The following is a 26,733-nucleotide window of genomic DNA, read 5'->3' on the forward strand; positions in this document are numbered from 1 at the left end:
CCATGGCGTGGGGCAGGCTGCAGGGGACAGGGGCCATGGGCCAGTGCGGCCGCGAAGCCGCAAATCTGGCTGGGGCTTGTGGGCGAGACGGGAGCCACGGGCCACATGGGCTGGCGGCAGCCGGCGGGTCCCGGGGGCCAGGACAGGCCTTTAGCGGGGCAGACGTGGCCGAAGCTTTCGCGATGAGCTCCTGGCAGAGGGTGGGGAGCCCAGCCGGGGGGGGGGGCGTTCACCCCTCCCCCACCCAGCCGGGGGGGCCTCCCCCACCCAGACAGCCAGCGGGGGATTTACCCCCAGAGCCCAGCGGGGGGGGCGATTTACCCCCAGAGCCCAGCGGGGGGGGCGATTTACCCCCAGAGCCCAGCGGGGGGGGCGATTTACCCCCAGAGTCCGGCCGGCCGGGGGGGGGCGATTTCCCCGCAGAGCCCGAGGGGGGGGGATTTACCCCGCAGAGCCCGACGGGGGGGGGATTTCCCCGCAGAGCCCGGGGGGGTCACCCCTCGCGGCGCGGGTCCCCCTCCGGCCGGGGGCGGCGCTGTGAGCGGCCGGGCCCGGCGCAGGCTGCAGCGATGGCGGAGCGGGGCGGGCGGAGCGGTGAGAGCGAGCGGCGGGCCGGGTCCCCCCCGGGTCCCCCCCCGCCCCGCGAGCCTCCCCCCCCGAGCCCCGCGAATCGGCCCCCCCAACCGCCCCGGGATCGCCCCCCCCCCGAGCCCCGCGAATCGGCCCCCCCAACAGCCGCCCCCGGGATCGCCCCCCTCAACCGCCCCCCCGCCCCGCGAGCCTCCCCCCCCCGAGCCCCGCGAATCGGCCCCCCCCAACAGCCGCCCCCGGGATCGCCCCCCTCAAACCGCCCCCGGGATCGCCCCCCTCAACCGCCCCCCCCCCACCCCGAGAGCCTCCCCCCCCGAGCCCCGCGAAATCGGGCCCCCCCAACAGCCGCCCCCGGGATCGCCCCCCCCCCCCGGGATCCCCCCCCCCGACCACTCGAATCGCCCCCCCCCGCCCCGGGATCGCCCCCCCCCGAGCCCCACGAATCGGCCCCCCCAACAGCCGCCCCCGGGATCGCCCCCCTCAACCGCCCCCCCGCCCCGCGAGCCTCCCCCCCCCCGAGCCCCTCGAATCGGCCCCCCCAACAGCTGCCCCCGGGATCGCCCCCCTCAACCACCCCCCCCGCGAGCCTCCCCCCCCCCGAGCCCCTCGAATCGGCCCCCCCAACAGCCGCCCCCGGGATCGCCCCCCCCGAGCCCCTCGAATCGGCCCCCCCAACCGCCCCGGGATCGCCCCCCTCAACCGCCCCCCCCCACCCCGCGAGCCTCCCCCCCCGAGCCCCGCGAATCGGCCCCCCCAACAGCCGCCCCCGGGATCACCCCCCTCAACCGCCCCCGGGATCCCCCCCCCCGACCCCTCGAATCGCCCCCCCCGAGCCCCGCGAATCGGCCCCCCCAACAGCCGCCCCCGGGATCGCCCCCTCACCGCCCCCCCCCCGCCCCGCGAGCCTCCCCCCCCCCCCAGCCCCTCGAATCGGCCCCCCCCACCGCCCCGGGATCGCCCCCCCCCGAGCCCCGCGAATCGGCCCCCCCCACAGCCGCCCCGGATCGCCCCCCTCAAACCGCCCCCCCGCCCCCGGAGCCTCCCCCCCGAGGCCCCTCGAATCGGCCCCCCCAACAGCTGCCCCCGGGATCGCCCCCTCAACCACCCCCCCGCGAGCCCTCCCCCCCCCCGAAGCCCCTGAATCGGCCCCCCCAACAGCCGCCCCGGGATCGCCCCCCCGAGCCCCTCGAATCGGCCCCCCCCAACGCCCCGGGATCGCCCCCCTCAAACCGCCCCCCCTGCCCCGCGAGCCTCCCCCCCTGAGCCCAGCGAATCGGCCCCCCCCAAACAGCCGCCCCCGGGATTGCCCCCCTCAACCGCCACCCCCCGCGAGCCTCCCCCCCCCCGAGCCCCGCGAATCGGCCCCCCCAGCAGCCGCCCCCGGGATCGCCCCCCTCAACCGCCCCCCCCCGCGAGCCCCCCCCCCGCCCCGGGATCACCCCCCCCGGGATCGTCCCCCCCGACCCCTCGAATCGGCCCCCCCCACCCCGGGATCGCCCCCCCCCCGAGCCCCTCGAATCGGCCCCCCCAACCGCCCCGGGATCGCCCCCCCCGGGATCGCCCCCCCAACCGCCGGCCCCGGGATCGCCCTCCCCCCCCTCCCCGCGAGCCCCCCGGGATCGCCCCCCCCCCGAGCCCCTCGAATCGGCCCCCCCAACGCCCCGGGATCGCCCCCCCCGAGCCCCTCGAATCGGCCCCCCGAACCGCCCCACGAGCCGCCCCCGGGATCGCCCCCCCAGCCGCCCCGCGAGCCCCCCCGAACTCCCCCGGGATCGCCCGCCCAGCCGCCCCGCAAGCCCCCCCGGGATCGCCCTCCCGAGCCCCCCGAATCGCCCCCCGAGCCCCTCCCGAGCCGCCCCCGAGCCCCCCGGGATCGCCCCCCCGAATCGCCCCCCGAGCCCCCTCACGCCCCGCTCTTCTGTTTCAGGGGCCGGCCCCGTGCCGAGCCGCGAGACGCCCGCAGACGGACAGGTGAGGGGCCCCGGGGTGGGGGTCGGTCCGGCTGCAGGAGGGGGCTGGGCGGGGAGCTACTCCCGGGGTGGGGGTCGGTCCGGCTGCAGGAGGGGGCTGGGGGGCTGGGCGGGGAGCTGCCCCCGGAGTGGGGGTTGGTCCGGCTGCAGGAGGGGGCTGGGGGGCCGGGCGGGGGGCTGCCGCCGGGGTGGGGGTCGGTCCAGCTGCAGGAGGGGGCTGGGGGGTCGGCGGGGGGCTGCTCCTGGGGTGGGGGTTGGTCCGGCTGCAGGAGGGGGCTGGGGGGCCGGGCGGGGGGCTGCCGCCGGGGTGGGGGTCGGTCCAGCTGCAGGAGGGGGCTGCGGGGCCAGGCGGGGGGCTGCCCCCAGAGTGGGGGTTGGTCCGGCTGCAGGAGGGGGCTGGGGGGCCGGGCGGGGGGCTGCTCCCGGGGTGGGGGTTGGTCCGGCTGCAGGAGGGGGCTGGGGGGGAGCTGCCCCCGGGGTGGGGGTTGGTCCGGCTGCAGGAGGGGGCTGGGGGGCTGGGGGGGAGCTGTCCCCGGGGTGGGGGTTGGTCCGGCTGCAGGAGGGGGCTGGGGGGGAGCTGCCCCCGGGGTGGGGGTTGGTCTGGCTGCAGGAGGGGGCTGGGCGGCCAGCGGGGGGCAGGGTCGGGCTGCCCCCAGAGCCGGGGGAGGGGCAGGTTGCCCACAGGGGGCCGGGCTGACTCGTGGCCCCCCCAGGCCCAGGAGCTCTCCAAGGAGGAGAAGCTGCAGCTGCGGAAGGAGAAGAAGCAGCAGAAGAAGAAGCGGAGAGACGAGAAGGGGCAGCCAGCTGAGCCCTCCCTCCCTGGGCACCCGCAGGGCCAGCCGCCAGGTACAGCGGGGGGCTGCCCCTTCTCAGCGCGCTCCTGTCACCGACCCCCAGGGCCGGTGCTAAGCCCCCAGCCTGGGAACAGTCTCTGGGAGGGGCCTGCAGTGACCCAGACCCCCGGGGTCTCGCTCTTCCCCCAGGGTGAGCCACGTGGTCTCACCGCCTCCTGAGACTGGGCCCCTGGGCCTGCAGCCCCCTGCCCCACCCCGGGAGCCCTGGGCAGCGAGTCTGGGACAGACTCTGGGGTAGACGTGTCCCATCTGGCGGAGCAGCACCCCCGCCCCCCCCCCAGCGTCTGCAGGGACAGCCAGCCAGCGCGGGCAGACGGGTGGGTGTATCCGTGGCCTGGCACACAGAGAAGTGGTTCCAGCAGAGTCCGTTCTGGGCAGCCGGCGCCCAGCCCAGCCGCAGCGACCCCCGGGGTTCAAGCTCTGTCTGGCTCCGGCTCACTCCTTGGTCCGAGCCCCCGCCAGTGCTTCCAGCAGCCAACACTTATCCCCCCGCCCGCCTGTTGGTCTCCGCTGGGGAGTGGTGTTCAGCTGCCCTGTGGAGAGGTGGGACGTGATCTTCTCCCCGTGGGAGCTGCCACTGTTGCCTCTGGTAGGGGGCCTGGGCAGCTCTCCCCCTGCCCTGAGAGCACACAGCCCTTTTCCACCCACTCAGTAACGATGCAGCACAGGGAGAAACTGAGGCACAAGCAGGGCTCATAAAATATTACAAAAAATTCCCACTTTGTCCCAAGCCTTTGCTCATTTGCACGTGGCCCCTGGGTTATGAGCTCTCTGTCTGTCCGTCTGGGTTCCACCTCTGACCGGGGCACACCCGACCAGCCATGGCACAGCCCGGCTACTGCCCCATGCTACTGGTGGGGACTGGGGACCCAGTGCCTGGCCAGTCTGTGGTGGAGCAGGGACATGACCCCTGGTCTCCTGCATCCTCGTCGCGTGCTCTGACCACTGCGCCCCCCTCTCCCTCCCGCCATGGGCCGTGTACTCTCTGGATCCTGGGCGTGCAGGAGGCTCCTGCAAGCTGACCGGTCTCTCCTCTTGTAGGGGCTGCGCCCCCCATGCTGGCCCCAGTGCCCAGCGAAGGCCTGGCTGGCAGCGAGAAGCCGGCGGTAGGGAAGAGCAAGGCGGAGCTGCGAGCAGAGCGCCGGGCCAAGCAGGAGGCTGACCGCGCCCTGAAACAAACCAAGAAAGTGGAGTCGACCCCAGCAGCTGCGCCGGCCAAGCCCAGGCTGCCACCCAGCGAGTCCCAGTCCAGTAAGGCATTCCCCTCCTCAGCATTGTGGGCTCAAAGGGGTGCGGTGCAGGGCCCGGGGTCCAAAGCAGCGCCTCCTGGGTGGGCTGGGTGAACCGATGGGGGTTCAGGGCAGCGACCCCTGGGTGGGGCTGGGTAAGCTGGTGGGTGGCCCGGGGCAGTGCCCCCAGGGTAGGGCTGTGTAAGCCGGTGGGTGGCCCGGGGCAGTGCCCCCAGGGTAGGGCTGAGTGAGCTGGTGGAGGTTCTGGCTCAGCGCCTCCTGGATGAGCTGGCAGGGGGCCCAGAGCGGTGTCCCCTGGTTGAGGCTGGGTGAGCTGGCAGGGGGTCTGACACAGCATCCCCTGGATGAGCTGGCGTGGAGGGGGGGGGTCTAGCTCAGCGCCCCCTGGATGGTGCTGCCGTATCTCCCCTGTGCCCAGGTCGCTGTGATTGTGCTTTTGCCCTCGTCCCCCACCCCCTTCCCGGGTCCCCATGCTCTTTGTTGCCCCCTGCCCCTCCAGGATGCCTGGGTCCCCGTGGAGTGTGGTTGTGCCCCTCCCCCGGTGCCTGGGTGGCTCCGTGTTAGGGTCATGCCCTAGCCCCCAGCTCAGCCTGTTCTCCTTGCTCCTGCCAGTGGTGAAGCGGGTACCGGAGCACGTGCAGGTGGACGACCCAGCAGCACAGAGGAGACTGGCGAAGAAGCTGGAACGGCAGCAGGTACAGGGTGCCCGGGCACCGCCACATGCCGTGTGGTCTCATCTCCGTGAAGGGGGACACCTGGGGTGGGCGGGCGTAGTGGGCTAGAAGGCTGTGCCCAGCGGGGGTCCGGGGCAGGAGATAGGGGCATGGGGCAGGCGGGTGGGGTGGCTGTGGGTACAGACAAGGTGTGTGGATGCAGATCCTTCCGTCTCAGCGCATTCTGTTATACCCAGGGGCTCTGCCCGCCCCCTCCCTGGCTGCGTTCGGCTGTGACCCAAACTAAGGGTCTCCCTTCACGCCAAGTGAGGGAACTCACTCATCTGCTTATTAACGATAACCAGCCTGTCTCCATGCTGGTCAGGGGCTTTGGGGCCCTGCCTCGCTGGCTCTGTTCGGCGGGGCCGCCGTGACCTGTCGTCGCCCCGTCCCTGTTCTGTGCCTAGATATCAGGGACGGTTCCAAGTAAGCCAGATGGCAGTGTTTGGTACTGCTCCCCAAAGGGTAATCCCAGGCACCCCGTTGTGTAGGTTACATTGGCCAGGTGCTTGTTCATGTAGGTTCCTAAGCAGCATGTGATATCAATGTGTATATGGATCCTTTACAGACGCTTAGGCCCTAATCGCTGGCTCACCTCCTGATGGGCAGGTTGGCTGTGCCCAGCGAGGGGGTGTCGGGGCTGTGCCCGGCGTGGTAGGAGTGGGGAGTGTGCCATGGGCAAGTTGTGCCCACTGGGGAGGAGGAAGGTGGGCGGTGTCTGGCAGGGGTGAGGCCAGGGGTGGGGGATGTGCCATGGGCAGGCTGTGCCCACTGGGAAGGGGGCAGGTGGGTGGTGTCTGGGGGGGGCAGGGGCAGGTGGGCGGCACCCAGCGGGGTTGGGGGCAGGGGTGGAGGTGTGTGCCATGGGCAGGCTGTGCCCATGGGGGAGGGGGCAGGGGCAGGTGGGCAGTGCCTGACAGGGGAGAGGGCAGGGTGGGGGGTGTGCCATGGGCAGGCTGTGCCGCTGGGGAGGGGAAAGGGGGAGGGGCAGGTGGGCGGCGCCTGGCAGGGGAGAGGGCAGGGTGGGGGGTGTGCCATGGGCAGGCTGTGCCTGCTGGGCAGGGGCAGGGGGGCAGTGCCCAGCAGGGGTGAGCTAGGGGTGGGAGTGTGCCATGGGCAGGCTGTGTCTGGCAGAGCGCCTTTGCCGACCTGCACTGAAGCAGCGTGCTCTGAAATTTCCATGCCAGGTTCCTCTGAGGCCAGACTATGGCGCCAAAGTCAATCTCTTCTCCCACTTGCACCAGTACAGCCGGAAGAGGCCGCTGACGCAGCAGATGAGGTTTGTGCTCCCCGCCCGGCCCTGAGGCTGGTGAAGATGTCTGCTGCAGCCTGTGCTCTTGGGCTGGGCTGTGCCCACGCAGCCTGGCCTCCGTGTGTCCTTCCTGGATGAGGGGAAACTGGTGAGCCCCAGCTGGGGCGACGCCCTGTTGCTGTGGGCTGCCCAGCTCTGTGTGCCCACCCCAGGGGCAGGTCTTGCTGCCCTGGTGGGGCTACAGGGCGAAGGGTGAGCCCTGGCCAGTTGGGGTGGGTTGGCCGGGACATCCCATTTGCCGCATGTGGGGAGGGTATGGGGCGGGGGACGTACTGGCTGTGTGTGTGTGTGTGGGGGGGGGTGGGTGGAATGAAGGGGGCACCCAGTGTGTGTTGGAGAGGTATGGGGTGAGGGGGGCACCCTATTACTGTGTGTAGGGGTGTTTGGGGGATGCGGTAACCTGGATGGTTAGGGGAATATGTGACAAATAGGGAGCCCTGGCCTGGGACAAGTGTGGGGCAAAGGGTGATGCCCCAGGTGTGTGTGTGGCAGGGTGACGGGGATATGCTGGAGGTGTGTTGTGGGGAGGAGGGGTGACGGGGATGCCCTGGGTGGGTTACGGGGTGACGGGGATGTCCCGGGTGTGTGTGGGGGTGTGTGTGACAGGGATGTCCTGGGTGTGCATGGGGGTTATGGGGTGACGGGGATGCCCTGGGTGTGTGTGCAGGGCTGATGGGGATGCCCTGGGTGTGCGCGGAGGTTAGGGGGTGACGGATGCGGTGTGGGGGTGACGGGGATGTGCTGGGGGGAGGTGATGGGGATGCGCTAGGTGTGCGTGGGGGCTATGGGGTGATGGCGATGCCCTGGGGGTGTGTGCAGGGCTGATGGGGATGCCCTGGGTGTGTGCAGGGGGGTGTCTGGGATGCCCTGGTTGTGCGCAGGGGTTACAGGGTGACGGGGATGTGCTGGGTGAGTGTGGTGGTAATGGGGATGCCTTGGGGGGAGGTGATGGGGATGCCCTAGGTGGGTGTGGGGGGTTATGGGGTGTCAGGGATGCCCTGGGTGGGTGTGGAGGTGTTGGGGATGCCCTGGGAGATGATGGGGATGCCCTGGGTATCCGCAGGGGTTACGGGGTGATGGGGATGCCCTGTGGGGAGCTGATGGGGATACCCTGGGGGTGTGTGTGGGGTGGCCTGGTTCATGAAGGGCACATGTGCCTCTCACTGGCAGGTTGATCGCTTGGGGGCTCACCATGGAAGCTCTGGGGAGGTGACCCAGCACTGGGGGCCGTAGGGTCCTTCCCCTTCCTCGCTGGTGGAGCCTCCCAGCTCCAAGGCCTCTCATCTGTGCCCTGTGTCCCCAGCATCCCCTCCACGGCGATCCATCCCGCCGTGGTGCGGCTCGGCCTGCAGTACTCCCAGGGGCTGCTGAACGGCTCCAATGCACGCTGCCTCGCCCTGCTGCAAGTCTTCAAACAGGTACCGCTGACCCCCCGCAGCGCCAGTGCCGGCTCCCCCCAGGGGCGCAGGCTGAGAGGCAGCGTCCTGCCCTGGCTCGGGGCCTGGACCCGGGCCCCTCGCTCCCTTGGGCTGCGCCAGTCTGTCGTGTGCCAGCTCCCTGGGCTGGTGAGGCCAGGCCCTGCGTGGTGCCGCAGCCCAGCCTGGGGGCAGAACAGGTCGGGCTGCTGGCACCTGCCCGCCACGGAGCCTGACTAACTGCCCCCCTCCCCCCACAGCACTGCGGGTGCCCCCTGCCCCGCCCCCCAGCTCTGCCGGTGCTCCAGCCCCAAGCACCCCAACCCTCCACTGCCCCACCCCCCGCTGTCTGGAAGCCTTGCTCTCCCGCTCTGCCAATGCCCCTCTGCAGTGACCGGCGAGGCAGGCTGTGCTGACTGAGCAGAGGCAAACCAAGACAAAATGGATCGTTTACATTTTTAAAAGTTTATAAGGGAAAACCCCACCACTGTACCAGGCGCAGAAAGACCTAGACCGTTACCGAGTACTTACTGCTTGTGACGATAAGCTTTTGGTTCCCCACTCACTAGCCTCGCACACGCGGCTCTTCCTCACGCTGTCCAAGAACACGGAGCTGGATCAGCGACAGTCCGGGTCACTCCGGAGAATGAACTTTTCCTGCCCTGGGCTGGAAGTCCAGCTCCACGCTGGCTGTCCTGCTCTTTGCCTCTCTTCAGCTTGCCGTTCTCCTTAGAGTCGCTGTCCTGCGGCTGTATCTCTTCCCACGGCGTGTATCCACAAGCGGGCTTCCTGCACCTAGTGGGCCCTCACCTGCCCATTGGGCGCATTTCCTTCAGTACCTGTCACGCTCAGTCCATGCGCTGCAGGCCCGGGGTGGGCGGCTTCTCGTTTGCTGGTTTCAGGCTCTGCTTTGTGATCAGTTCCCTTTTCACCAAGCATCTTTCCCTGATACTTTCTCCAGCACGTCCGTAGTTTTTATTCCCATGCCCTCCCGTCTCTGGTAGGGCCTGTTCACATACCCAGCTCTGCTTTCTTCTGCTCCTCGGGCCCTAAAACCTTCCCTCTGTCCCTCCGTTGCACTTCCCAGCTCCTCCTTCTCATCTTCCTTTATTTGATCACCTCGCCGCCCAGCCCAGCCCAGTTCACCACTAGCTCAGCACCTCCCTTCTTCTCCACCCCCTCAGAACCTGTCCCAGCTGCCCCCTCCCAGCTCGCCCTGCCCCTCGCCCCATGACAGCACTCTGTGCGAGCACGGGCTCGGGTAGGCCACCTCCGCCCCACACCAGCCCAGTCTCTCTCCATGTCCCCCCCGCCCATGCCTGCTCCTGGGAGATGTTCCCAGTTAACACGCCTGGGTACCTGCTGCTCTCCCTAGATGAGCCCCGGCTGCCTGCCCCCTCCACTCCTCTGCCAAGCCGGGATACCCTGTCCCGGTGCCTGGGTGTCACGGCCTCTTGCCCTGCTTGTTCCAGGTGATCCGGGATTACTCAACGCCACCCAGCGAGGAGCTCTCAAGAGACCTGGTGGCCAGGCTGAAGCCCTACATCAGGTGAGGCCGAGAGAGATGGGACGGCAGGATCTTCCAAGGGAGGGGTTCTTGGGGCTGCAGTTCATATGGGTACCATGCCTGTGGTTCTCCCCTGGCCCCCCCAGTCCGGGCTGGTCATCTCCACTGGCGCGGCCATTCTCCCCCAGCCTGCTGTTCCTGCTCCCCGCCAGGCCCAGGCTGGGTATTACTGGGCAGGGGCTTCTCTGCATATGCTGAAAAGCTGCTAATCCCCATTAATGAGCCCAAGCACTCCCCCGCCCTGGGGGTGCTGCCTGCCCCCCCCAGCACTGAGTGCTCTCTGCCCCCCAGATCTGGCTCCAGTCCGTGCCCCTCAGCGTTTGTCTCCTCTCTGCAGTTTCCTGAACCAGTGCCGGCCCCTCTCCGCCAGCATGGGCAATGCCATTAAGTACCTCAAGAAAGAGATCTCAGGCCTGTCCAGCACCCTGAGAGAGGAGGAGGTGAGCAGGAAGCCTGCAGAGGGGTCTGTGGGTTCACCAGGGCTACAGGAGGGGCCTGCTCAAGAGGCTGTAAAGACACTAAGTCGCTGTGGGCTGAGGCAGATACTGCCAGGGATCAGAAACTGGTTAGGAGCCAGGACACAGCGTAGAATAAATGGTCACCTTCCATCACGGCTGAAGGCAAACGGAGGCCTTGAGGTGCTGACCTAGATCTCGTTAATGTATTTATTGATGGTGGGAATTGGGGGAGCAGTGAAGGGGCAGAATGTGCCGGTGACACTGAGTTACGTAGGGTCATCAGGACCAGAGGAACTTCAGGGTACATCTGCACTGCACACTGCGTGTAGAATACATCCACAGCCAGCCCCCAGCACTGGTATAACTAGGACTGCGGTCAGGGAGCTCTGCTCAGGTGAGTACAGACCCTCCTGACCTCTGGGGGTACGCACCGGGGCACGTACCCTACACGGCTGGGCTCGCCCACGCAGCACCCCATCCACGTTGATGTTCTTAGCATTGTAGTGTCCCACCGCTGGACTCCTACCCTGCTGCAGGGAGAGGCTACGGCAGTGGATGGGAGGCAGCTGGGGAAGGCTCCGGCAGCTGGGGAAGGCTCTGGCAGTGGGGAAGCAATGGGGAAAGGCGCTGGCGGCTGGGGAAGCAATGGGGAAAGGCTCCGGCGGCAGGGAAGCTGTGGGGAAAGGCTCTGGCAGTGCGGGAAGGCTCCGGCAGCTGGGAAGCAGTGGGGGAAGGCTCCGGCAGCTCCCTGTTGCAGGAATCTTTCCCTACAGTGGGGAACGTTTCCCGCAGCTCCCTGGTGCCTCCCACCTGCCAGGGCCTTTTACCGATACGTGCAGCTACACATCACAGTGTGGACACAGCCAGCGTGTACCTACCTTAACCTACGTGCTGCCCCAGGAGAGGTGCCGTGTAGATGCACCCTCAGAGAAGGCAGCAGAACAGGACTGCCTGCAGTGATTTCCGTGTGCTCGTAACACCTGCAGCTCTGCATTGTGGCAGTGACTATATTCAAATCTCATGCTTTGTGTTGTCGGCCACTGACCTGCAGGGGGTCAGGAAGGAATTTTCCCCTCAATGCACAAGTGGCAGGATGGATTCTGTTTTTTTCGCCTTCCTCTGAAGCATCAGAGACTGGCCACTGCTGGAAATGGAACACTACGCGGGGTGGCCCATTGCTCTGGGGTGGTGCAGAGAATCCTTTCTACGTGCCCAGCTGCTGGTCTTGCTCACAGGCTCAGGGTCAAACTGATGGATAGATTCGAGGTCGGGAAGGAATTTTCCCCAGGTCAGGTTGGCAGGGGCCTTGGGGATTTTTCATCTCCCTCTGCAGTGTGGGGCTTGGATCGCCTGCTGGGATCATCTGGGCATGTCTGACCTGATCAGTTCTCTGCCACTGCAGGGGCCACAGCCCTGGGGGCACCTTGGTCTCTCCAGTTCTCTGCCTGTGGCCACAACTGCTCAGACTCCTGAGGGCTGAATTGTTGTAGTTTAACTAAAACCTTTGGGGTTTGTGTAGGGCTGGAGAAGTGGGGTTCTGGGAGGGTAAGGACTGCGCTCGCGGTGTCTGATAACAAGTGACACGTCTGGAACTGGGTGTGGAGCACTGGAGTGGAGGAAGGTTGCCTCTTCCACAGTGACAATCACTTTGTGGTGCCAGGGATTGTGATCTTGTAGCGTGAGAGTCCTTTGACAAGGGCTGTCTTGTACCGAGTGCTGCTCAGTGTTAACATGTTCCACGTGGTGAGAGACCCCAAGGTCTAGTCGGGACGTCTGGAGAGCTGGGGCCATGGGGGCTGGGCCTTCACGTGGCACATATTGACATCAAAGTGGCGTTTGCTTGGTTGCCGAGTCAGCAGCCCTCCCTCGGTTCCCTCGCGCCACTGTTGTATTAATTTAGATGGAGCAAATGGGCCAAAGGTGGTAACAGAACCCAGCCACCGTCCAACATTAAACAGTTTTGAACCGGGGGCAGGGCAGGGGTTGGTATCCAGAGACCTCAGCCTGCCCAGAACCAGGGCAAACACCCCATTAAACAGCCTATTCACCTGCTATTACAGCTACAGAAAAGAAGGACAAACAGTTAAAGCGTTTGAAATATAAAGCATTCAGTCAGGCTTTCCTTCCAACAGCATCCCTTGTTCCCTTGCCCTGTAGCCGGAGAGGGTTTTAGAAGGAAAATCACCCAGCTGTTTGACCCTCTCTCGACGCTATCGGATGTCGTTATGGGCAGAAAAGAAGTGCGTTGCGATGAGCTGGAGCTGCTGCTGTTAAAGTCCAATCCTGCTTCTTCCCAGGTGGTATCTGGGATTCGGCTATGGCCGGTGGAGCTGGCGATGTTGTCTCGATCTCTGTCTGGCCTGTTCTGGTCAGGACGCCTCTAAGGGCAGGATGACCAAGGCCCAGGGTCCCTGGAAAAGGTGGAGGTAGCAGCCATGATGGTGAAGCTCAGTTGAGTAGTCACCATCTGTTCTTCCTCCCCATCCTTCTGTCTGTCTTCTCCCCCCCTCCCAAAGTCTCTTGAAGGACCCACAAGGGGAGCAGTGGGGGAAGAGCTCATCCCCTCGTTATTTTGTCCACCAATTAGGCCTGATCTCTGTTTCTAACCATTAGAAGGTCAACACTCCTTGGATTGGATCAGCATGGCCTTCTTGGTGCAGGCTACTCCCGTCTCTCTCTGGTTCTCTTGCACCTGTTGATAACATTCTTTATGGAAAATGACTTGACCTACTTTCCACTGTACGTTTTGAAGCAGGCAGAAGTTACAGACCACCCGTGGCAGAGATAAGGAGCCTGGCGAGCGCTCGCCTGCTGACTTTCTCCTTCCTTCAGACTCCTCTTCTACACCCAGTTCGGTGACAAACTGCTGCTTCACCCGCTCTTCGCGTCGCTCCGCTCTCTCCTGTGGACGTTTCCGCTGTCCATCCCCCGTGCAGCGGGAGGCAGCGCATTGCACTGACCATGTGTTAGACTCTAAACCTGCAGGGTGTAAGCCAAGCCCCTCCTGCTAGGGGCTCGGTCCCCTGCCAACAGACATGGCCGATGCCTTTTCTGCCTGGGGCAGAGCCACTTCCCCATTAGGTGCACAGGGGGTAAGGACTTGCAAGTCGAGGAAGGCGTGGCTGAAATGCACCTGCTCGAGCAGTCAATGCGTGTCACTCAGACCTGGAGGAGACGTCCACCTCCCTCCAAGGAGCCCACAGGCTAATCCTCAGCGAGTGCCCTGCGAGCAGACCCATGCCAGGCTCTCGCAGCGCCAGGAAGGCAGGAAGACAACTTTAGCAAAATCGGCACGGGTGACATCGACGCTGTTTGCCCCAGTGCTGTCAGCACCCCGCGGCTATCTCAGCACCAAGGCTGGCTACTGCTTTGGCGCTGGTACCGACGGAGCCTGTGCCAGCAGGGACACTGTCATCGCTGCAGCAGGCACGAGTGTGGGGCCAAGCAGAGCAGACACGACTCCAAGCATAGAGACGTCGCCCCATTGGGAGGAGAGGGCAGGCTGCCGTCGTGCTCTGCCAAGAGAGCAGGGCTAAGTCACGGGGCACTGACAGAGTGTCCAGGGGACGCCCTCACTGAACCACTGGGATCCCTGCTGGGCCACCACTGACGCAGAGCTGGAGCAGAGACCTCCCCGTGGCACTGGCCGAGGAATATGCCTCATCACCCTCACCAAACTGTGCCTTCTTCCCAGCACCAAGCAGAGACGCCTCCCCGCGTCTGTCTGACAGAGGCCTAGAGGTGGTACTGGGGACCCCTCTCGTAGGAGGCCAGAGTGGCTTTGAGCTGACCTGTATACCATGCTAGACTGGCTCTGTGCGGCTCATCATCCCACATGTTCCCCAGCAGATCCCCTCCGGGATGTCTAGGAGGAGGAGATCGAGCTCTTCCCGGTGGCTTCACTGCCCAGACCACCGTCTCCAGAGCCCGACGTCAGCACTCCAGGATGGAGAGCACTGGAGAAACCCCGGGAGCCCCAGTCTTTGCTGGAGGAGGCGGTCAGACCAGCCCTTGCCTAGCAGTTGATGACGGAAGCGTTCCAGCATGTCCTGGCTCAATGGCGGAGACCCTGGATATCCAAATGATGGCCATACGAGAGGAATCTCACAAAGGTTGACTCCCTCACTGTGTCAGCCCTGGTCAGAACTGTTCCACCTGTGACAGAAAGCACACTGGAGCCAGTCGGGGGGTTGGCAAACCCCAGTCACTATCCATCCTACCTCTGAACAGGTGAAGTCAGATCAGAGACCTCTGAAAAACTGAGCCCTTTGACTCCCACCCAAACCCAGGATTGTGGGGTAACTACAGCAGTGTGGGAAAATCAAAATAGACAAAATGGACAAGGACCCCCCAAAACTGGATGTGTGCAGGCGCGAGGTCTCCTCGACTGCTTCGCTGCAGCGCTGGGCGGCAGACTGCTGGGGGTGTTCACCAAATCTAATTTCCTGGGGCTGGAGAGGGTGACCCCGTCCTGCTGGAAGTGCCACAGGGTGCCAGGAGGACTTAAAGGAGTTATGAGAGGTGGCCAGAGCCGCTGTGCAGGCTCTGACATGGCCACAAGGTCGCAGGCCTTGGCTCTGACCAGGAGCTGGGCCTCCTGTCAGCCTCAGGAATGCCAGGAGAGATGCAGCATGCCGTGTGTGATGCGTCTGGGAAGTTATTGAAGATGGGCATAGCAGTGACTTACTGCCTGGGAACTGCCTGCCAGTGACTAGGGAAGGGTTCAAATGCGGGCCGGGAGGAGAGCAGGAGACTGGAGGTGTCTGTGGAATTGCTAGGGGGAGGCGAATGGGTCATTAAGGACTGGCTGAAACTGACGGTATCAAGGGGTGATTTTGAAAGACAGCGGGAATCCCAGCGTCTGAACAAAGGACACTTAACAGCAGGTAGCTCTCGCAGGAGGCCGGGGTGAACTCAGCAGGCTCTGCGAAGGCGAGGCCGCTGTGGTAAGAGCTCAGCTCACAGAAAAAGAGGCACTTGGCCAGTCTGAACCCTGTCTTAGCCTGTGTTTCTCTCTGCTAACCGAAGCGCTCCTGAGGCTGTGTCCAGGTGACTGGGAACCCAGCTCTCTTTGGAAAAGGCTGCCTGGAGCTGCTGCAGGTAGTGCCCAAAGATCCCTGAGGGGCTGGAAGTTTCTGAACAGGGCTCTGCTTGAGTTGGCCTGGCTGGGTAGAGCTCATGGTGAGAAGCAGGAGTGCTGGAGCATGGAGGCTCAGTGTTGGAGGCGTTGAGGGTGCACGGCCAACCCTTGTGGAAAAGGGTGGCCCTTTGGGGTCTGGCACGTTGACGGGGTGCTCTCAGGAAAGGCCACAGCATAGCACAGACAATCCGGTGGATCCGTGACACCATGTGAGGCTCCCATTCGGGAGGATAGAGCTCTTCAACAAAGGAAGCGACCCAGTGCTCACTTCGATGACTTCAGAGCCACCCTGAGAATCTACACACCAACCCCTTCCAGCAGGGGTGGGCAAACCTTTTGGCCCGAGGGCGCATCGGGGTGTGAAACTGTATGGAGGGCTGGGTAGGGAAGGCTGTGCCCCCCAAACAGCCTGGGCCCCGCCCCAACCTCCCACTTCCTGCCCCATGACTGCCCCCCTCAGAACCCCCCACCCATCCAAACCCCGCCCCGCTCCTTGTCCCCTGACTGCCCCCTCCGGGACCCCCCCCCACCCCTAATTACCCCCGGGACCTCACCCCCTATCCAACTCCCCCTGTCACCTGATTGCCCCGACCCCATCCACACCCCCGCCCACTGACAGGGCCCCCGGGACCCCACCCCCATCCAGTCCCCCCTGTTCCCCTGCCCCTGCCCCCCCGAACCTGTGCCCTATCCAACTGCCCCCTGCTACCTGTCCCCTGACTGCCCCCCGGGACCCCCTGCCCCATATCCAACCCCCCTGCCCCGACCCCCTTACCAGGCCACTCAGAGCAGCATGTCTGCAGACGTGCCGCCCCGCATGAGCGTGCAGCCCTGCCAGCCAGAGCACTGCCTGTGCGGCAGCATAGCTGCGGGGGAGGGAGGACAGTGGGGGAGGGGCCGGGGGCTAGCCTCCTGGGCCAGGAGCTCAGGGGCCGGGCAGGACGGTCCTGTGGGCCGTAGTTTGCCCACCTCTGCCCTACAGAAAACCCCAACAGAGGCAGCAGGCTCCCCTCTTCTCCCAGGGCAGGCAGCCATGGTACCCATTGTAAAAACTATTGTGATATCCTCTGTCACCCACCCTTCCCCACTGCAGACTTGATGGGAGTGTTTGGCTCCAGTGCAGGTCCCGTCAGGAGCCAGTCTTTGGGGGCTGCCTTGCCCGTTCCGTTGAGCGTGGGACGATCTCACCTTAGACAACGGATGCTGAACGTAGTCTCTGGAAGACGAAAGGGGGCTTTTGTTTCATGCCTGGCCAGAGGAGACTGAACTGCTTCAGGACAGCAACACTTCCCTCCATGGTTCCATCTCTGCAGCCCAGGGCTGGTGCATGGCTCCTGGCTTCAGGACACGGCCACCCAGCCGGCCCACAGGAAGACCCGGCCATTCGTGGGGGATCAAAGCGTTACCATTCAGGCTCCCTGCGGCCCTGAGAGTCTCCAGGAAATGCCTCATGCTGGTTGCGGCTCCCCTGAGAAGTCAGGGCACTTATGGACTTGCTGCTCGGAGGCAAGTCGCAGCAGGCGGCAGCAGTAGGCTTGGAACGTGCTCTGTCCCTGTCCCCCCCACTGGTGAACTATTATTAATAACTGTTAGGGGCTTCCCCCTGCTCCCCCACCCCCGCCCCTTGTCCCGCAGACAGAAGGCAGAAGACCAGAAGTCCGAAGTGCAGGCAATGCCATGTTAATTGGGGTTGATCAAGCAAGCATATCAAGAGCTCTGCACACTGGGAGAGCCTTCTTCCCTTCCCTCCTTCTTCTTAGCAGGCCCAAATTGACCTGTAGTGCCCGGCCCTAGTCCCACCCCTTACAACTTATGATCATATTCTGTCTTGGGGGGCCTTGAGTCTGGGGGCTTCAGTACCACCTCTTGGGAAGGGTAGGGAGTGAAGTTGTGTTTCGGGCAGGGTCACTGTTTCTTTGGCTTTTAGTGTTTCTTATGCCCCCCGCACACACACAATTCCCCTTGCCCCTCCTGACCAGTTGCTTAACCTTGGCTTGGGAGAGGTGTCGGGCAGCCTTCCAGTGTATGCTCCTACATTAAACTCCCACCATACCCAGCACCACTTTAACTCTCTTCCTTGTCTTTTCACATTGTGCCATAAACCCCATTGATAGTGGGCAGATGCAACACACAGCGTCTTTGTTCACACATGTTAGTAAGAATATCAAAGATCAAACCCCAAATTCTCTCTCAGGCTAACAAAGAGGCCTTGATCCTAACAGTAATGCCTCACCCTCCTGGGCACAGCATTCACGGGAGCCTTGTAGACGCCAGCCAGAAAAGGCATGCACGACCAAGGGTGGGCTCCAGCGCTGCAGGGACTCACTCTTCATGGCTGGGGCCAGACAGCCGTGGCTGGCAGCGCTACTCGCATGTTAGCACGCACGCTCAGGAAGTCTCGTGCCAGACACCAGCTGCAGTCCCTCTGAGTCTGGCTCAGGTCAGTCTCGTCTCCACTGAGCCTTCAGATAGGCAGGGATGTGTCTGCCCCAGCATGTCGCGGCAGAGCTGCCGGTGCTTGGGCCCCACGCACACTTGGAAAGGGTTGCCCTTTCCGTCCCCTCACCAATGAAGATACTGATCACGAATGTCTCAGGCTGGGGGCTCACTTGGGTCACTTACAGATTCACGGGACTTGGTCCCCGGCTGGCGTGGAGGGAATGTCTTGGAGCTCAGGCCGGTGTGACATTCCTCCCTGTCCACTGGAATTCAGCCCTGCAGAGCTTCCTGCATGACACACCCAGCATCGAAAAGGGGAGGCCTGCTCCTCACACATCCGGAGGCCGTCAGGGTCTGGACTCGACGCCATCCAAACAAGGTGACGCCGCTGGCCCTACCATCCCCCATGGCAGCCAGCAAGAACCCAGAGAGTTTCATGAGCAGTCTGTGAGCAGCCCCTTCGCCACCACGGACGATGCTGACGCTCAGAACTTTGGCTCCCAAGAAGGACTGAGCCCAGGATTGTCCCCAGAGCTCGTCCTCCTGCAGTGGAACGGAGCCTGCTGCACCCCATTCCACCTGCTCCCCGATTCCCACGGTGATCTCCCACAGTCCGTCTCATTGCCCTGTTGGGCAAGACAGCTGTGGCTCACAGCCCTGTGACAAATGTCCGTCAAGTCGCCGATCCAGCTCCTGGACCTGATCTCGCAGCACCGTGGCCAGCTGCTGCATCCAGACCCGTGTTCGCTGCACCTGATGGCATGGCTGTGGGCTGACTCAGTGCTGCGGGTAGGCACTGCTCCCTCTGGGCCTAGGAAATCCTGATCGAATGCAGGAAAATATCTGCCAGACCGACGGACTCATCTAGGTGGAAGGTGGTCTCAATATGGCAGCCCAGCCCAATTTGTTCTGAGCCCAAGTTTCAGTACCAAAGATCCTGGACTCCCTGTTACACTGGAAGCAGGCTGGCCTTCACTTCGTCTGTTAACGCGCCCCTCGCAGCATTTCAGCTTGCCCACCTGTGCGGTTGTGCCTGGTCTTTTCACACACCCCTCTCCCCAGTATCGAGATTTCCAAGGGACTCCTGCGTTGATCAGAGAACCTGCCTCTGTCTGGGACCTCCATTCATAGAATCATAGAATATCAGGGTTGGAAGGGACCTCAGGAGGTCATCTAGTCCAACCCCCTGCTCAAAGCAGGACCAATCCCCAATCAAATCATCCCAGCCAGGGCTTTGTCAAGCCTGACCTTAAAAACTTCCAAGGAAGGAGATTCTACCACCTCCCTAGGTAACGCATTCCAGTGTTTCACCACCCTCCTAGTGAAAAAGTTTTCCTAATATCCAACCTAAACCTCCCCCACTGCAACTTGAGACCATTACTCCTTGTCCTGTCCTCTTCTACCACTGAGAATAGTCTAGAACCTGACTAGAGAGTCTCTGGAACCACCTCTCAGGTAGTTGAAAGCAGCTATCAAATCCCCCCTCATTCTTCTCTTCTGCAGACTAAACAATCCCAGTTCCCTCAGCCTCTCCTCGTAAGTCATGTGTTCCAGACCCCTAATCATTTTTGTTGCCCTTCGCTGGACTCTCTCCAATTTATCCACATCCTTCTTGTAGTGTGGGGCCCAAAACTGGACACAGTACTCCAGATGAGGCCTTACCAATGTCGAATAGAGGGGAACGATCACGTCCCTCGATCTGCTCGCTATGCCCCTACTTATACATCCCAAAATGCCATTGGCCTTCTTGGCAACAAGGGCACACTGCTGACTCATATCCAGCTTCTCGTCCACTGTCACCCCTAGGTCCTTTTCCGCAGAACTGCTGCCGAGCCATTCGGTCCCTAGTCTGTAGCTGTGCATTGGGTTCTTCCGTACTAAGTGCAGGACCCTGCACTTATCCTTATTGAACCGCATCAGGTTTCTTTTGGCCCAATCCTCCAATTTGTCTAGGTCCTTCTGTATCCTATCCCTCCCCTCCAGCGTATCTACCACTCCTCCCAGTTTAGTATCATCCGCAAATTTGCTGAGTGTGCAATCCACACCATCCTCCAGATCATTTATGAAGATATTGAACAAAACCGGCCCCAGGACCGACCCCTGGGGCACTCCACTTGACACCGGCTGCCAACTAGACATGGAGCCATTGATCACTACCCGTTGAGCCCGACAATCTAGCCAACTTTCTACCCACCTTATAGTGCATTCATCCAGCCCATACTTCTTTAACTTGCTGGCAAGAATACTGTGGGAGACCGTGTCAAAAGCTTTGCTAAAGTCAAGAAACAATACATCCACTGCTTTCCCTTCATCCACACAATCAGTAATCTCATCATAGAAGGCGATTAGATTAGTCAGGCATGACCTACCCTTGGTGAATCCATGCTGACTGTTCCTGATCACTTTCCTCTCGTGTAAGTGCTTCAGGATTGATTCCTTGAGGACCTGCTCCATGATTTTTCCGGGGACTGAGGTGAGGCTGACTGGCCTGTAGTTCCCAGGATCCTCCTTCTTCTCTTTTTTCAGTCCTCCTGAGAGTCGTGGTGCCTCCGTTCGAGCCGCTCTCAGGACGTTCCCTGCACCACCTCACTCTGAAGTTGGTCTTGCTAGTGGCTGTGACTTCAGGGACATATTGTCGAGCCTCCCTGTGGGACAAGGTGGTGCTGAGACCTTAGCTGATGTTCACTGCTGAGTTGGTCTCAGATTTCCATCTGAATGGGCCAGTCCACTGCCAGACTTCCTCCCCCTGCCGCACTCGGTGCCGGGAGAAAAGAAACCACACGCGTGATGCATCCAGGGCTTTGCTTTGTTGTATTGACCAAACCATTCCGACCCCCCCATCCATTTATTGCCAGAGCCCTGGACCAAGCCATCTCTTCATGGAGAATATCGAAGTGGATCACAGGCTGTCCCTGGCTGCGTTACCAGCTGGCTGGTGCGCCTCCCCGCCGAACACGCTGGCGCTCTCCTTCAGAGCCCAGGCAGCTCTTCCGTCTGCTTCAGACACACGCCAGGATCAGGGACCTGCAAGTAACCCGTGGACCTTGCCAAACCCTATGCCCGGTCTGAGCCAGGTCCTCTGGTCCTGGCCAGCTGGAGCCCTTCATTCCCCCGCCCTGAGGGGCACTGCTTGACAGTCCCCAGCAGCGGGCTCCATGCTGGCCTGTACTCGGAGAGACCGGTTACTTACTGGGCCGGAGCTGTGGTGCTTCGCGATGGTGCAGTCCCTGTGGATCCCATGACCCACCCTCTGTCCCTGCTTTCAGAGCCCTTAGCTACCAGGGGCTTCGAGCCGCAAGGGACCGTCACAGCCGCTCCGCCCCCCTCCCATGGCACGGGAGCAGGAAGGGGGCTGGGGTGCATGTGTAGCCCTGAGGCACATGGCTATTAAAACGTTACATCCCATGTGCACGAGGCGCCTGGCCACGTCCAGAGGGACCGGCACTGCCTACACCCAGCATCTCGCAGAACCACCGCTCCAGCAGGGGCGTAACCGCTCGCGAGGGGCTCTCTGCCCCAGCGCTACAGGGGATGAGACTCCCATCGCCGGTGGATTTCCTGCTGCTGGCTGATCACAGATGAATACAGAGACGGGGGACTCAAGTTCAAGAGTATCCTGGTCTGTCTCCCTCTGCCTATACCCACCCCTCAACCTGGCGTGTCCCCCCTCCTGCCTTGGCTCCCGCCTCCTCCGCACTCTGTCCCCCATTTCACACAGCTCTGCATTTGAATCAACAACTTCCTCTTTCTCCTGCTGCAGGGAGCCGGGCTGGGGACTCGGCAGGGAACATTCCCCCCTGCAGTCAGGTCTGGCCCCGATGCAGAGCTACGGGCGCTGTGCTGCAGGGAGCCGGGCTGGGGACTCGGCAGGGAACATTCCCCCCTGCAGTCAGCGCTGGCCCCAATGCAGAGCTACGGGCGCTGTGCTGCAGGGAGCCGGGCAGGGGACTCGGCAGGGAACATTCCCCCCTGCAGTCAGGTCTGGCCCCAATGCAGAGCTACGGGCGCTGTGCTGCAGGGAGCCAGGCAGGGGACTCGGCAGGGAACATTCCCCCCTGCAGTCAGCGCTGGCCCCGATGCAGAGCTACGGGCGCTGTGCTGCAGGGAGCCGGGCAGGGGACTCGGCAGGGAACATTCCCCCCTGCAGTCAGGTCTGGCCCCGATGCAGAGCTACGGGCGCTGTGCTGCAGGGAGCCGGGCTGGGGACTCGGCAGGGAACATTCCCCCCTGCAGTCAGGTCTGGCCCCAATGCAGAGCTACGGGCGCTATGCTGCAGGGAGCCGGGCAGGGGACTCGGCAGGGAACATTCCCCCCTGCAGTCAGGTCTGGCCCCGATGCAGAGCTACGGGCGCTGTGCTGCAGGGAGCCAGGCAGGGGACTCGGCAGGGAACATTCCCCCCTGCAGTCAGGTCTGGCCCCAATGCAGAGCTACGGGCGCTGTGCTGCAGGGAGCCGGGCAGGGGACTCGGCAGGGAACATTCCCCCCTGCAGTCAGCGCTGGCCCCAATGCAGAGCTACGGGCGCTGTGCTGCAGGGAGCCAGGCAGGGGACTCGGCAGGGAACATTCCCCCCTGCAGTCAGCGCTGGCCCCGATGCAGAGCTACGGGCGCTGTGCTGCAGGGAGCCGGGCAGGGGACTCGGCAGGGAACATTCCCCCCTGCAGTCAGGTCTGGCCCCGATGCAGAGCTACGGGCGCTGTGCTGCAGGGAGCCGGGCTGGGGACTCGGCAGGGAACATTCCCCCCTGCAGTCAGGTCTGGCCCCAATGCAGAGCTACGGGCGCTATGCTGCAGGGAGCCGGGCAGGGGACTCGGCAGGGAACATTCCCCCCTGCAGTCAGGTCTGGCCCCGATGCAGAGCTACGGGCGCTGTGCTGCAGGGAGCCAGGCAGGGGACTCGGCAGGGAACATTCCCCCTGCAGTCAGGTCTGGCCCCAATGCAGAGCTACGGGCGCTGTGCTGCAGGGAGCCGGGCAGGGGACTCGGCAGGGAACATTCCCCCCTGCAGTCAGGTCTGGCCCCAATGCAGAGCTACGGGCGCTGTGCTGCAGGGAGCCGGGCAGGGGACTCGGCAGGGAACATTCCCCCCTGCAGTCAGCGCTGGCCCCGATGCAGAGCTACGGGCGCTGTGCTGCAGGGAGCCGGGCTGGGGACTGGGCAGGGAACATTCCCCCCTGCAGTCAGCGCTGGCCCCAATGCAGAGCTACGGGCGCTGTGCTGCAGGGAGCCGGGCAGGGGACTCGGCAGGGAACATTCCCCCCTGCAGTCAGCGCTGGCCCCGATGCAGAGCTACGGGTGCTGTGCTGCAGGGAGCCGGGCTGGGGACTCGGCAGGGAACATTCCCCCCTGCCGTCAGGTCTGGTCCCAATGCAGAGCTACGGGCGCTGTGCTGCAGGGAGCTGGGCAGGGGACTCGGCAGGGAACATTCCCCCCTGTAGTCAGCGCTGGCCCCGATGCAGAGCTACGGGCGCTTTGCTGCAGGGAGCCGGGCAGGGGACTCGGCAGGGAACATTCCCCCCTGCAGTCAGCGCTGGCCCCAATGCAGAGCTACGGGCGCTGTGATGCAGGGAGCCGGGCTGGGGACTCGGCAGGGAACATTCCCCCCTGCAGTCAGGTCTGGCCCCGATGCAGAGCTACGGGTGTTGTGCTGCAGGGAGCCGGGCAGGGGACTCGCCAGGGAACATTCCCCCCTACAGTCAGGTCTGGCCCCGATGCAGAGCTACGGGCGCTGTGCTGCAGGGAGCCGGGCTGGGGACTGGGCAGGGAACATTCCCCCCTGCAGTCAGGTCTGGCCCCAATGCAGAGCTACGGGCGCTATGCTGCAGGGAGGCGGGCAGGGGACTCAGCAGGGAACATTCCCCCCTGCAGTCAGGTCTGGCCCCGATGCAGAGCTACGGGTGCTGTGCTGCAGGGAGCCGGGAAGGGGACTCGCCAGGGAACATTCCCCCCTGCAGTCAGGTCTGGCCCCGATGCAGAGCTATGGGCGCTGTGCTGCAGGGAGCCGGGCAGGGGACTCGCCAGGGAACATTCCCCTCTGCAGTCAGCGCTGGCCTCAGTGCGGTTGTAGTGGGCTCTGTCCCACTCAGATGGCAAAGGCCTGACCAACCATATTAAAGATCCTTGCCAGTTGCTGTCTGTCAGAGTTGGAGTGTTAGCTCCTGTGGCCTGGCCAAATTCAAGCCCAGATAATTTATGTTTAGCTGAGCTAACCCCCTGCAGTTGTTTCATAGAGGATCCTCCTTCACCTGCTGTTCTCATCTATTTTGCAGCATTTCTGTGTGGCTGTTACAGGTGCCCAGTTCTGTCCCAGGGGGGACTGCACTTCCATATGGGTGGGGTGGTGGGAGAGTGCTTTGGAGGCCTCATAGCGGGAAGGTGCTACAGGAATGGCAGTGGCTCTGAGCCAGCCTATTCCCTGCCGGGGTTTCCTCTCCAGCCCTGTGGGGTGATGGGTCCTTTGGACTCAGGGTAAGGCCTGTGCCATGCAGTGCATCCTGGCTCCTGCTCATGAGGATGGGATGGGGGAATGGGAGCTGCCCTGGCTGAATTGTACAGCACAGACCGGTTCCCTTCCCTTCCTCCTCCAGTGCGGAGGGGCTCTCCCAAACCATGTGCTGGGGGCCTGCGGCTGCTCGGCCCAGTCAGGGCGCCCTGGGTAGGTGGGATGGGAGTGCTCCCTCCTCGTCGGAATGTGGAGCATGGCCAGCTGTGGGGTGAGCCGTAGGGAAAGATGTCAGGGCTCTCAGGCCCCAGTGTGACTGTCACTGCCTCTCCCCAGGCGAAGGGGAAACTGCAGGGCAGCATCGAAGGATACGTGAGAGAGAAGATCCATCTGGCAGCCGAAGCTATCTCCAAATACGCCTTTGAGAAGATCAGTGACCGTGATGTCATCCTGGTATATGGATGGTATGGAGGAGGGGGCTTCCCTGTGCAGATGATCTGGCCCAGGGTGGAGGAGCCTTCCTTATGTTCACTGTGGGCAAACTGGACAGTCCCAGCCAAAAATACAGATACTTCCAAAGGCTAATTTCCCATGAGCAAAGTTGACTGGAAGGAAAATGTATACAGAAAAATGTGAATGGAAATCAGGTGTTCTTTAAGATAAATTCTTTAGATAGCTAAAAATCCATGATTCCAGAATCACAGAAGAGGACAACTGTGCCTAAAAGCCCATCCTGAATCAGTGAGGAAGTGAAGGTTGCAGTAAGAAATAAAAAAGCAACATATAACAAATGGGAAATAAATAGTAATTGATATAAACTAGAAGCTAAGAAGTGTAGAAAATTGATAAGGGAGGCTAAAGACCTCAGGGAAAAATCAGTGGCTGTCAGGGGTAAGGATAATAAGGAGTTCAAATATATCAGGAACAGAAGAAATCCAAGCAATGGTGCAGGCCCATTACTAGACGGAGATTTTGGTAATATTGTTAATGATGTGGAAAAGGCAGAACTGTTCAATAAATATTTCTGTTCAGTATTTGGAATGAAGCAGAATGAGCTTTAAAGAGTTTGATCTGTTTAGTTCAGTAAGAAAAGTGAGAGGTGACTTCGTTACAGTGTCATTACAACACCTTCACGGGGGGAGAACAGTGAGGGCTCTTCAATCTAGTGCAGAAAGGCAGAACAAGAACCCATGGCTGGAAGCTGGAGCCCAACAAATCCAAACTAGAAAGAAGGCACAAAATTCTCACCAGGAGGGTTATGAATTCTTGGGACAAACTGCCAAGGGCAGGGGTGGAGTCTCCCTCTGTCGATGGCTTCAGATCCAGACTGGCTGCCATTCTGAGTGTGCGTTAGCCTAACGCACGTTATTGGGCTCAGTGTCGGGGTAACTGGATGAATTTCTCTGACCTGTGATATGCCAATTAGACTAGATGGTCCCTTCCTGCCTTAAGCTCCATGAATTCACTTGTGGTGTCCTGTCAGCTCCTCCTTAGTGAACCGCACACTGTGTGACGCCTATGCCAACGGTTGTGCCTTCCGGGTGATTGTGGTGGACAGCCGGCCGCGGCTGGAGGGCCGAGACACACTACGCAGGCTGGTGCGCAAGGGCATCCGCTGCACCTACGTCATGATCACCGCCATCTCCTACGTGCTGCCCGAGGTGAGCAGGCCGCTGTGCTGAGGGGAAGGGCATTGCTAGGGTGATGGAGGCAGGGCCTGCTACAGCCGTAGATTGGTGCTAGTTGACGTGCTCCCCCCTGCAGGTTTCCAAGGTGCTGCTGGGGGCTCACGCACTGCTGGCCAACGGCTCCGTCATGTCCCGGGTGGGGACATCCCAGATCGCGCTGGTGTCCAAGGCCTACAACGTGCCTGTGCTGGTGTGCTGCGAGACCTACAAGTTCTGTGAGCGGGTGCAGACGGACTCCTTTGTCTCCAACGAGCTGGGTACGTGCCCTGCGTCCTCCCGTGCCGTGGGCTCCGCTCCCCTCAGAGCAGCTGCTGGCCACCGTGCAGCCAGACTGACCAGTGTATGGCACATCCCAGCACTGCACCCTCCTCTGGCCAGTCGGGGAAGTCATGGGGGGCAGGGAGGGGCTGTGCTGGTGCCAGTCAGCTCCTTTGGCTGGGGGGCTGTCCGAGTGCTAGGCAGTTCCTCCAGCCAGTCAGGGAAGTCATGGGGAGCTGTCCCCGTGCCAGGCAGCTCCTCCCAGGGAGGGGGTGCAGGTGCACCCTAGTGCCTGACCCTGTAGCATGTCTCTATAGATGACCCCGATGACCTGATCATGCCTGGGAAGGGAGGAGCCCAGCTGCGTAGTTGGAAGGAGAACTCATCCCTGCGCCTTCTCAATCTGGTCTATGACGTGACCCCCCCGGAGCTGGTGGACCTGGTGATCACGGACTTGGGCATGATCCCGTGCACCTCGGTGCCCGTCGTGCTGCGTGTCAAGAACGTGGAGCAGTAGTGGGGGAATGGGGGCTGCACGGACCCTCAATAAACCCTGCTGATCTCACGGCTGCCTGCTGGGACTGCGTGATTGGGGGACAGGGCCAGAGCTGCACTGCATGGGCCCCCACCTGTCCTCA

General features: G+C 62.7%; 1 protein-coding gene across 2 annotated transcripts; it reads left to right on the forward strand.

Moving 5' to 3' along the window:
• The first annotated feature begins 518 nt into the window (after window positions 1-518).
• On the forward strand, window positions 519-26,660 carry EIF2B4 (eukaryotic translation initiation factor 2B subunit delta). 2 transcript variants are annotated; one of them, XM_037893601.2, is made up of 13 exons: window positions 519-594; window positions 2,519-2,562; window positions 3,275-3,407; window positions 4,457-4,666; window positions 5,278-5,360; window positions 6,566-6,657; window positions 7,994-8,108; window positions 9,578-9,654; window positions 10,010-10,112; window positions 24,486-24,613; window positions 25,633-25,810; window positions 25,914-26,094; window positions 26,413-26,660. In XM_037893601.2, the coding sequence occupies exons 1-13, from the start codon at window positions 570-572 to the stop codon at window positions 26,610-26,612; spliced, it is 1,569 nt and encodes a 522-aa protein (XP_037749529.1). In that variant the 5' UTR covers window positions 519-569; the 3' UTR covers window positions 26,613-26,660. The 2 variants fall into 2 exon arrangements, with proteins under 2 accessions (XP_037749529.1, XP_043397874.1); XM_043541939.1 differs by lacking the exons at window positions 519-594; window positions 2,519-2,562; window positions 3,275-3,407; ... (1 more) ...; window positions 5,278-5,360; window positions 6,566-6,657 and adding an exon at window positions 6,661-6,778.
• The last annotated feature ends 73 nt before the right edge of the window (window positions 26,661-26,733 follow it).

This window comes from Chelonia mydas, chromosome 3 (assembly GCF_015237465.2).
Source record: "Chelonia mydas isolate rCheMyd1 chromosome 3, rCheMyd1.pri.v2, whole genome shotgun sequence".
NCBI lineage: Eukaryota > Metazoa > Chordata > Testudines > Cheloniidae > Chelonia > Chelonia mydas.